We start from the raw sequence: 12,132 nt of genomic DNA, 5'->3' as shown, positions 1-12,132 counted from the left end.
TCAGTGAATGGCAGAGCCAGCACAAGGTAGAAGGAAGATGTGCAGCAAGCAGGAGGGAAGGAAGGGCAAGACTTGGATCCTCCCCTTTCAGCACTGGTGAGCTCCATATGTGTCACGGAATCATACGCTGACATTTTATTTAAGAGGTCAAATTTTGGGCTTCTAGGTTTATTACCTGTATAAAAAGTACAGCAAATTATGCCAATTTATGCACTTTTATGTACAATTTATGAACATTTTTCTGTTCTGTAGGTGAGAACAGGAAGAATTATTTTTTTGAAAGAAAGCAAAATTATGACAGATAAGGTTAATATAAATATACCAGAAGCCTGGAAGAGGTCAGGAAATAATGGAGGGCATGCCTGTATGTCTGTCTCTGCCCACTCTGTTAGGCTTCTCTTCATCTGCTCCAAGCATCAGATCAAAGCCTGCAGTTACAAAGAGAACAAGCCGGAGGAGAAGCTGTCTTCCCCTCCTACACATGAAGGAACGAGGTAGTGCTCTCAAGTGTAATTTACCTAAATTCTGTAGGGAAAGATACAGTATAGGCAAGGAATGACAGAGTCTTTTTCTCATTTTTATCTGGTTACTGTGTATCATTTGGGTGAACAGCTAGTGTTTAGCTAATACTCCGTTTTGAAGAGTCTGTTTCTGAGTCACTGAAATCAGCTGCTGATCCCAGAGGAAGAGTGGAATGAAGGTACACTTGGGTCATTCATGTCACATTGGTGAAAAAGGGTACAGTGACATGGAAATGCCTGCTGAACAGCACAGCTGTACCCCTTTAGCTGCAGAGGAGCTATAGGTAAGAGTCTTGCCACAAAATCATAATTATCCACCTACTTTCTCTGTGAAGGACAAATGAATAGGCTTCTTTGTGCCTTCACTTATATGGTCCCCAAGGACCCACAGAGGGAGTCCTATAGTGAAGGTCTTTAGCAAATGTTTGGAGCAAAGATGTGTTGAGATGCTTGCAGCCCTGAAGCCATGGGGGGACACAGCTTTGTAGCTTTTTGTTATTATACCTCCTTGAACTGTTCTCTCTTAATGTAATTTCTCCCATTTTAGACCTGTTTTTTATTGCTGAATAACATTTCTGAACATATGCATGGAAAAGATGCAAAATGTGTGATAGGACCCTGATAGCTGAGAGGAATGTATGTGATGAAATTAGGAGTGGAGGTAAGGGAACCTTATGTCTATGAGACTTCAGTGGATTCACGCTTTATATAAATGATGCTGGATTCTTTTATAATTTTCCTGAGATATCTTCTGACATTTTTAAAATGAAAAATCACAATTTTAAAGGGTATGTTCTCTTCAGAGGAACTCTGTAAAGATCTTGCATGCAGCAGCTGATATTTCAAGCTGTTGAATTAGTAGTTCTGGGTTTCCTTTTGTACTTGTCTGTGCCAAAATGTGATTAGTTGTTTCAGCCCACTCATACCCTTGGTTTGAGGTATCTGTGCATTAAGTTAAAAGGGAAACAGCTATATGGTTCAGGTCCATATATCAGGTATTTGATCTGCATTATAATTGTTAACATTTTTTTCCCTACGCAGATTTTTCAAGATACATTGCCAGGAAATTTTAAAGCAGTGAGTTCTCATTTTGAACTGCTTTCTCATTCAGTATTTTGTTCTGGTTCTGGAGACAGGCAAGACACCAAAGCCTGATGTGCTAGGAACTGGGAGAATAAGGACGTTTGGCTGCAAACTACTGGAAGCAAAAGGAAACTCCAGGCTAGAGCAGACAATGCAAATGAAGCACTTTGATTTACAGTAATTGTCCTGAGTGGAAACTCAGCAGCACAGGCAGGACAGTGCAAAATGCTGTTTGCTGAAATTTGTATGAGCTCTGAGTCAGTGAAGATTCTGCATCTAGGCTAAAGTTATCAAACTTAACAAGTTTGATATGAACATGCAGGATTTGAGCAAAGCCTTTATATACTCACTACAAGACTTTCCCCAAGGAGCTATTCTAGCAGCTCACGAGGGCCAGAGTCACTGGCTACAACAGGACATAGATGTTGTGGTGTAAATGACATGTCATAGCTGTGGTACACTTCACTATTTCCCCTTCCTTCATCAGCATTTACACACTGCTTTTCTTACCATCCCTCTTGGAGGAAACAAAGATTAGTGCCCGTCAAATAGGAAGGGGTTGTGAGGAAAGCCAAGTGCAAGCCCTGGAGAAATTGCTGGGAAGATGTTAGAGGTGGATGCCCAAGTGCAGTTGCTGTCTTACCATGTCACAGTTGCAGTGACTCACTTCCATTCAAAATCTACTATGAACATGCAATAATCTCAATAAATATGCACAATATGCAATACTTGTATTTGTTTTAAAACTAAGAGTTGTTCATATTTTGGGCATGGATTTGTAATGAAAACCCGAAAAACAAGAATAGGATTTTATTAAGGTTTTTTTAGGGATATGTAGTAAATACTTTGAATTAGTGTAGCATTTGTAGAAGAGCTATAAGTGTCCTATGATGAATGATCTGGAAAACGATATAAGAAATCTAATGCTGGGCACAGTATTCAAGAACATGAAATTCTACATTTGGGCTAGGGGAGGGAAGAGATAAGAGAGGTCCATGCTTGCCAAAACAATGTATTTTGCACTTTTCTCCAGCTTCAAACATGTGACTCACCCACCATCATAAATGTACAATCAAGAAAGACAAGTTTTCTGTGTGGAGTGGTTAAGAGAATAAGAAATAGAACCCCTGTAAGACTGAAAGATAAAGGTTTTTTTCTTCTGCTGCTGCATCCTCTAAATTCATCTGCCATGCTATTCTCTCCAAAATTTCTGTTAGCAATTTGAGAGGAAACAAATCTGTACTTCTGCAGTCACATGTAGTTTAAAATATTTAGTTACTTTAATAAACTACTCAAGTCAGTAGGTAACCTTTCAGAGGGATCAGCTTTGTTAGAGAGCATAATCAGCTGTTTTCCCAGCAGAATAAAGATGTATTCTCTTGGGTATCTATTATACCCTCTTTGCTTTGAGCCACGTTCAATAAAAAATGCAAAAATAAGTGGCTGAAAGGCAAATAGCAAAAGTTAAAATATTATAAAAAAGTGATTTTTTTTTTTTAATCAAAGAAGCCCTGTTTGTGCTATTTTTGTAAATTTCAGGCTTCCATGAATATTGAGAACATCATTAACTGTTTGTTTGAGAGGTGAAATAGAGTGTGCGAGGAGGAGTCATCCACGCTGGCTTTGCAAAACTGAACATCTGACAAACAAGCACCTGCTGTAGTGAGGACAAGGTTTTAGCTCTAGGAATTTCATAAATATTTATTTTGTAGGAATATATGGTTGCATCTTGCCAGAATATTAATATTTGTATTTTTTTCTACTTTCATAGTTGTTTTAGAGTCAGAAGAACCAGGCATCGCGAGCCTGTCTGCTAGAACTCACAGCTAAATTTAAACTGCACAGTTTTATTTAATATCACTAAGACGGAATATTTTAGCTGTTTTGGCGTGATGGCATTTAGAATAAAATGTTCTTTCACTTTCTAAAGCTCAGACACAAGGAAATCTCCGCAGCTGCTGGGGAAAGTTGTATTTGTAAGAGAAATGGAGTCCCGTGCAGTGGCAGGTTGAAGGGGTTCGCTGGCTCGCTGCCTGGAAGGGCGGAGGGGTGCAGTGGGGCCGTACAAGGGGCTCGGACACACTTCCACCTCCTCAGCCCGGCGGGGAGCGACGCCCGACACCCGGCGGCGTGAGGAGAGGGCCCGAGCAGGCCCGCGTCGCCATGGCGACACCGCGGCGCTGCGGCCATGGCGGAGAAGGAGGAGAAGGGCGAGGGTAAGGCCAGGGCCGGGGCTCCCCCCCCGGCGGGGTGTGCGGACGGGCCGGGGGCCGGACGCCACCGAGTGAGGCCCGCCCGCCTCAGGCCTGCGGCGGAGGGAGGGGCGGCGGCGGCGCCTTGGCCGGGGCTGGTGCTGGGGGAGGCGCACAGACACTCACCGGGGGACACAAGACTCGCATATATACATATATATACATACTGAAGTGCATACACACACACACACACACACATACACATATGGACACACTGTGTGTGCGCGTGTGTGTGTTTGTATTGCAGTCTTCGACATCCTCTTGAGGGGAAGAGGAGAGGCAGACACTCATACCTTTCCTCTGGTGCCCAGTGACCGGACCCGAGGGAATGGCCTGAAGTTGTGCCAGGGCAGGTTTAGGTTGTGGATCAGGAGAAGGTTCTTCGTTCAGAGAGTGGCTGGGCACTGGAACAGCTCCCCAGTGAAATGGTTACAGCACCAGCCTGACAGAGCTCAAGAACTGTTGGGACAGCGCTCTCAGGCTCTTGGTGAGATCCTGTGGAGGGCCAGGAGTTGGACTCAATGCTCCTTGTTGTCCCTTCCTGCTCAGCTCATTCTGTGATTTTAGATATGTATGTGCACATACCTGTTCGTGCACATTGCGCATGGATGTGTGTATGTAGGTACGTGTATATGAAAGCACACACACGTGCATATTTACACAAACAAAATACACTCCCTGACTTCCCATCCCATTCAGGGTGCCCACACCACTGTCTCTACCTCAGGGCAGGGGGCTGCTCTGCAGCACTCCCTGCTACACGGGGTGCCACCAGCTGCCTCTTGGTGCTGGCAGCCTTATGGTGATGTTGCCACCACACAGGGTGTGCCCAGACTGGATGGTGACAAGGCTGACGCCCTTGTCATGGCATTGGGTGGCTGGCAGGGCAGCTGGGATGGCTGAACCTGCTGCTGGCTGATTGTGTCCCCTCGCAGTCGTTTCTGGATGCATTGGGCTCTCTCTGCCAGAAAAAAGTAATCTCTGCTGCTGATAGCACCATGGCTTATTTTTGGAGGCCACTGTGTTCTACTTCAGGGAGTGTTGCCAGTAATTCTATTTTATAGGCTAGAGGTAATTCCTTCTTCAAGGATATTCAAGTATCATTTCAAGGAAAACATATATTCTGTAAAGCCCATAATATTGTGACTTCTGAAATCCATCCTTTCTGTAACTAAACTTGTGTGTATTGCAATAGTTTGCAAAGTCTGAACATTATAGTTGAAGTAATATAATCAATGGATTATTTAATAATTTTAGGAAACAATGCATGTTGCAGAAAAATCTTGTGTAAATGGTTGCTGTGGATGGTGCTAAATGACTAATTTGATTTTTGTAGAAGTATTTCTTGCTGCACTTTGCAACATAGATATCTTGAAGAAATTAAACAGTAAGACATGTAGCTTCCTTGAGGATGGTTCTTAAAGTGTATTTTTTTAATATTGTTTTTAATTTTTGTTTAATCGTGTGGAAGCCTATCTTTTGCATCTTTCTAGTGTTGCAAATGAAGCTGAGGCACAGTACTGGCAGAGGCAGATAGAAATTATAGGATAATAGCCTAGAAGTCTGCTGAACCATCTGAGATGAGGGAAATAGTATTGGGAAGCCTGGCTCCATATATTTTGGATACCTATATGTATAATATTGAGATTTTTGCCATTTTGTCAAGCCACAGCCAGAAACACTTGGAGAAGGAATGGGTTTTTGATTGCTCGATGAAAGACTTTTAACGCCTTTCTTTTTGTAGTTTCAAAATGAGACTGCTTTGTAGGTTTAATTATTGTATTACTAAAGACAGACTCTCTTGAGGTTTTTTAATGCTTCATGTTTTTTAACATTCTATGAAACACTATTCCCAGTAGAGCATCAGATGTCATCTTCTAGAGGAGAATTGTAGTGTCATCCTAAATGACCTTGACCCATAAACTCCATCCCTGGCCTGACCAGTGGATCATGGGAAGTGACATACTGGACTTTAGTTTCTTGTCTGTAGGATGAGGACAATAACTCATGTCACTCAGACAGTAACTTCTGTCACTCACAAGAATCCCAGCCTGCTATTAGGCAGACCAGTTGTTTATTGCCTTATAAAGGTGCCTCCTTGCTGTAAACACGGTTGAGGAGAGCTAACAGTCAGTGTCTCATTAACAAAAGCAGTCCCTTAAGACTAAGTCACTTACACCATTTCAGAATTGCTATTAGCCTTCCTGCTGGTAGCAGTTAGAGGGTTAATTAGGATTCTCCGATTCTGGATTCACACATCGATTGTGCTTCCCTCTAGCAAGTAGTCCACATCCATGCAAGATGCAGGTTTAACTTTATTATGCTTCAAAGTATTACCATTAGTTGTATTGTCAAATAATTAGTCCTTAGGGTATTCCTCTCAGTGCTTTGCAGGACTGCAATTCCACCCGCTTTCCTGGAAAGGTTTCCCTTAGGTCCTATTATTTCCAAGTTCAGCCTTCTTCAAAGTTGAAATGCCTTCTTAAATGTTTTACAGATATACATGATGTACACAAGGAAAAACAGTGAACAGCCAAATCCTGCTTCCTCTTGTACATGTTACTCACATGAGTATTACTCTCTAGCTTATGCAATGTTGCAAAAAAAATCTTGTATGTGCATAAGTGCTAATGGGACCATGCCCATACTCTATGTAGCTACATGTTTTATGTCTGAATTTATATCCCTACATCTGTGCTTTCAACGATGTTTAATGTTTTTTCTTCACACCCATATGATTACGCTAGAATATTTGTTTAATCTTTCACTTTTGTACATTTGTCCCTATGTTCCTTCCTATCATTCTGTTTCTTTCCCCTTTTCTGCTACTTAATTCAGTCTGTCTGTTCTTCCATTTGCTCTCAGATACCCTCTTTGTAATTTGACATAGCATGTCAGATTTTCTAAGTTTTAATACCTCTGATCTCAATACTGATGTTGCTAGAACCTGAAAGCAAAATGTCACACTGGTACTGCCTCAAGTAGAACTAGACTGAAGACAAATTATTCTCCATCTGGGATTTAAGAAATCACATGAAAGTACATAAAGGAGAAAACGCTTCAGTGTTCCTGTATCATTATGGAAATGTTATGTAATTGATCAGTATTAGAGTTTTTCAAAGGCCATATTCTTTGTGCCAGATAGTGCATATTTAAAATGCCATTAATAAGTAATGAATTTTAATCCAAAGGGAAGTATGTTGAATAGCCTAAGCTGCTACTTCACCCACTTATGCCTGTATGGAACCAAATACCTGGTTGTGGATAACAAGTGTCCCTAGAAAGTTGCTTGATTCTGCTGTGAAGACCTATGGAGAGTAACTGTTCAGCAATGATGGTTTTCTCTGGTAAGTGATGAGTAGTTGTTCTAGGTAGCAATTTGTAATCAGGCCTCACAAAATTTGTAATCAGGCCTCTTCATGCCACGGATGAAGACACACCTTCATGTGGATCTTGGGAAAGAGTTTTCACTCCTATTTTAGTATGTAAATACAGTAACAGTGTGTTCAGTCATACATATATGTCTGCTCTTTGCCTGCCCCAGTTTGCTGCCTGGCATACTGGTGAAATCAGAGATACTGGAGGTAACATTTGGGGAGAACTAATTATGCATTCAAGTACTACCCTCTTTCAAAGAAGCAGAGCAGAGTTATGCCTGGACCACCTGCCCTGCTGAATCTTCTCGTGCCTGGAAGGAGAACCTAAACCTTCCTTTCCTCATCACCTCACTTGGTTTTGCCTGCCTTTTGTATTGCTAGAGATACTGAAAATGTGCTATTACTGCTCATTCTGTTTTAATGGTTTGAGTTGAAGCTGAGAGAGCCTTGTAGCTGCCGTGAGCACTGTAGACAGTCATAACCATTAATTCTGCTTGGAGCACACTTAATTAACATGAAAGTTTCAAACCCGACACAGAAAAGCACTTAAGCTGTGCATGACTTTGGGGAATCCCACTGAAAGGGATGATGCACACGATGTTGAAGCATGTGAGTTCTTTTAAGAACTTCTTATACTGAGGATTTTAAAATGTATTTTTGAGAGTTTCACAAATGAGCACCAGCATTTGAAAGGTACAAAAGCTCTGAATTAAATGCAATAAACCTTCAGGCTAAAGTAGTCTATCAGACAAATTATCTCTAATTTAAAAAGTGGCAGTGTTTAATTTATGGGGAAAAATATGAAATTAGTATGAGCTGTTAAAAATAAGTAGCCTTCATAGGGCTCAAGCAAGAAGTATTTCAGCTCTAGAAGAAAATCTGAATATATGAGATTACTTAGGAAATCAGTGTGCAGTTTTATCACATTTATCACAGATGAACACTGAATGTTTTTATATCCTCTTGTTGACATTGCTGTAAGAAATTACATGAGGAGAAAAGTTTATAGTCTTCATTAGACTGTAATGCAGTTTAACATGCACCCTGACATCAATCTGATTTATGTTTTAATATTTGTACTTATTTTAGAATGAAACAAAAAATAATTGATGTCAATCTCCCATGACAAACACAGGTTGTAGATCTGAACCTGCTGGCTATACTCCCACAGCAGAAATTGATCTCAAATGGATGTAGAATAGGTAATTGCAGATTGACAGGTTTCTTGTTTCCATGGTGCATAAAATGGCAGAAATTTTTCAGTTTGGCTCTCTTCTAGCTGATGTAGTGCATAAAAAATTGGATGGTGTACAAAGAAAGACTTTAAACTTTTTTTTGTCTTTTCAACAATGCAAACCAGTGAGCTCGAGAACTCCCACAAATTACCTTTCCAACATTAGTTAACATGTTATTAAGACTTTCCATGTCTACATACTAATTACTCTGAGATCTGAGGGGTTGGGAGGTTTTTTTTCAGCTTAGCAGTACCTGCATTTTGTGTGAACAGATACTGCTTTGTTGCTATTGGCAATAAAATGTGTTGGGCAAAAGATTGTGGAAGGAAAATGGTCTTTTGGATAACAGAAATGTGACATGAACCTGTTGTCACAGCCATTGTTTAGCCCCCAGCTGGGAGGTGGCCATGCAGACAGGGGTGTTGGCCGCACCATTGCTCTGCCCTGGCCGAATCCTGCCATGAGGTCCAGCTGTGGTGCTGCTTTCTGCCTTGAGATAATGGCTGAGGTGGGGAAAGAAGCTTAAAATAGCTCCTACACATCCCTGAGGTATCCTGAGGGAAAGCAGCAGCTGCAGCAGTGATGTCCCAGCTCAGCCTGTGCAGAGGTGGGCCTTGTTCTCAGCATGGCAGTGACATGGGAAGTGAATGGGACAGTCAGTGACGGGGCTTGGAGTGCTGCAGAGGTGGCTGGAGAAGCGGCGCTCGCAGATGCCCAGTGGGAAGGTAAAAGCTATCGGCACAGGAAGGGGCTGGAGGTCCCACACCAACCTCAGGACTACGTGCTACCTCATGGGTCTCAGCAATATTTTTATAAACGGCCTTAAATTGTCAATGCCTATCTTTAAGAAAATACAGACTCCCAACTTTTGGGAAATGTATTGTCTTTGCTGTTCAGTGTTGCATAGGTGTGTGTAGGATGTGACAGCCTCATGAATGTGAGATTGGAAGGGATTTTCTTGATTCCAGCCTAGGGCAGTATAGAATCATAACCTTCAAAAGCTTTCCAAGTGCCGTCTTAAAAATGGTAGGGATTATTGTGTCACTGGTGGAAGCTCACAAGAGGTTCTGAACCGTTATTGCTGATGGTCAGGAAAATTAGAAATTAATTCTGAAGTTCATTTTTGAACAGCTTGTGTACTTCTTCTCTAAGTTTGCTAACTTTTTCCTTTAGCTTAGCCTGCCTGAAATAATGAATGCCAGAAGTGTCTTATTCCCCACTATGTTAAATGTATATGTCAATTGTCAGCTGAAATGCTGTTCAAATTCAGAATATTACTCGGGTAAACAGAAAGAAAATTGGAGGTTTGTATTCATTCATGGTATGTAAAGAAAGTGATTTAGCACTGTAAGCGATACTTTCAAGGCAGTGGCTTAAAAATCAAGCAGCTGCAGCAGCAAACCCGTGTAATTCCTTGCCATTTTGTTTCACTCTAACAGTCTTCCTTTGCTTGGGCAAAGACATAGTACTGCAGATAGAATTGCAACCAGTCTAGAAACTATTTTTTAAACCCATTTAAGACACCAAATTGAAGGGTTTCTGATATATTACATAATAACAGCCTGTATTAAGTCATACTTAAACCCCTCATTCTGCCACTATGTTGCAGATTCAAAAGAAGAACATTTGCATACTGCTCTGTTCTAGCAGCAGTACTGTGGTACTGCAGTTAAACTTCATAATGTCTAATGTTGAAAATAAATTACTTCTCAGGGTACTCATATCCAGTTGATTCTGGTGCCTGGTTCTGGACCACTTGAGCGATCAGTGTGCAGAGGCAGTTCAGGAGGAATATTCAATTTACGAGATGCTTGCTGCTGCCACACATGCAATCAAGTGTGCATTGCCAGTGACAAGTGACATGGTGCCCTGTTGGGAATGTTCCACATCCTTGGCAGAGTGAGCTGCTTTTGTGGGTCCCCCAGCAGCGTATGCATTGCCGCATTTTGGTGAAACTTGGTCTGGTGCATATGAGGGTGTCAGAGTTGTCCTCTGCAGCTGTGCCATCGGCTTGCAGGGCCAGCACTGTGGAGAGGGCAGGAGAAATGCAGACAGATGACAAATGCCTTCTGCGACCGCATAGCACAGCAGCAGACGTGTGTTCTGCCAGTGTCACAGCCTATGGAAGCTGTTCTTTTTCAGCTGCAGCTGGAGATACAGCAAGACTCAGCATCACCACGAGAGCTATATATCCTCGCAGGGCAGGTTGTTGTTGGGGATGAAAGAGGATGCAAGTATGGGCTAGACACAGCTCTTTCATTATATCGCAGGTATGGCTGAGATGAGGGATATAGAACAAATTGCAATGAGATTACTGTTTTTGCCAGCTCTGAGCTGCCACAAGAGTGCTGGCTGGTGCAACTGCCAAAGTTGTGATTTCAGGGATGTGTGAGACATTCCTAATGGAGATTTATGCCGAGTTTATCTCTGCCTTGTGAAAAGGGACACTGCATGCAGGTGGTGTTGACTTAAAAAAAGTATCACTGTTATACATTATTGACTTTAAAAAAGTATCACCGTTATCCTTGACATTAGGCTAACTAATGTCAAGCACTGAGATTTCTTTCACTTCTCTGAAGGAAGGATAGCATCATGAAGTATAAGATAATCATTTCATATTACCTATGAATCACAGGTGTGCAGAAAGCAATCCAGATCTACGCAAAGATTGGACTTCCTTGCTTTCTTTGGATGACTGGAGGCACATCTCCACATCATCTGCTCCACATCTCTTCAAGAGAAGATCTTTTGTATTAAAAGGATTTCCCCCATCATTCTGCAAGTTAGGGTGACAAAGCATGCTGTTTCACTGCCCTCAGTGTTGGCTGCATGCAATAGCAACTTCTTGGCAACTTGTCTGTGGATGCCAGGTAGCAGGAGAGCTTTCTGTTAGAGCTGGACCTATGCAAATGACTCCAGGCTTTGTGCAGTCAGACTTAGCTGGTAGTTGACTAGCTGCAAAATGATGCTGTGCTTTGCTGGCTGAAATTCAGGTCATAATTGAGACAAATTAGATCCAATTTGGATACATGATTCTTCTTAAGAGTCCTTATTGCGTGCTGCTTCCAAAGTAATAATCTGCAACAGTTGTGAGGCCTGTGAAACAAGCAGTGTGGGTATGGCTGACTGCTTGGGAAGACAGGGAGGGCCAGGTCCTGCGAGCTGCAGTGGAACATTTCATGCTATGCCTCTATTGTTGCTTTAAAAATGTTACAGCTACTTCTGGCATAAAAAGTTTGATAGCTTATCAAATGAAAATGTGTGTCACTGTAATCCATGAGTCAGTAGCTTTTTCTGTCCTGTAATACCACTGTAACTTTCCCATCACAGGGTCTTGAGGCCCATGTCATCAAACTTCCTTCCAAGAAGTGCAAAAAGGCTAAATGGGCTTGAGGAAAAAAAAAATCTGTTCCAACATTTGACCAAATACTAGGGTGAGAAAAGAAGAAACTGGCTTTTCTTCAAGGACTCTGCAACAACAAATGCAGAAAGTGTGGGCAAGCAGACTTGTGTGAAGTCTGGGAAGAGAGAAATCCCCAGGGCAAGGGTAGGTGCTGTTGTATTACGAAAGATGCTCAGGAGGACTGCCAAGTGTTTCTGCTGTAAGTAGTGGTGGCTCCAGATTCATTCAAGCTCTAGGAGATTATCCCTAATTTTTATTTGA

General features: G+C 41.9%; 1 protein-coding gene across 1 annotated transcript in view; it reads left to right on the top strand.

Moving 5' to 3' along the window:
• The first annotated feature begins 3,541 nt into the window (after window positions 1-3,541).
• The window catches only part of EFCAB2 (EF-hand calcium binding domain 2), a 33,358-nt gene continuing 24,767 nt past the window's right edge, over window positions 3,542-12,132 (top strand). The window contains exon 1 of the mRNA XM_053939645.1: window positions 3,542-3,820. Within this exon, the coding sequence (XP_053795620.1) occupies window positions 3,793-3,820 (28 nt within the window). The 5' untranslated portion in view covers window positions 3,542-3,792. The remainder of the gene's footprint in view (window positions 3,821-12,132) is intronic.

Source organism: Vidua chalybeata, chromosome 3, assembly GCF_026979565.1.
Source record: "Vidua chalybeata isolate OUT-0048 chromosome 3, bVidCha1 merged haplotype, whole genome shotgun sequence".
In the NCBI taxonomy this organism is placed as follows: Eukaryota; Metazoa; Chordata; class Aves; order Passeriformes; family Viduidae; genus Vidua; species Vidua chalybeata.
The sequence above is the reverse complement of the archived record's forward strand: the minus strand, read 5'-3'. Positions and strand labels throughout refer to the sequence as shown.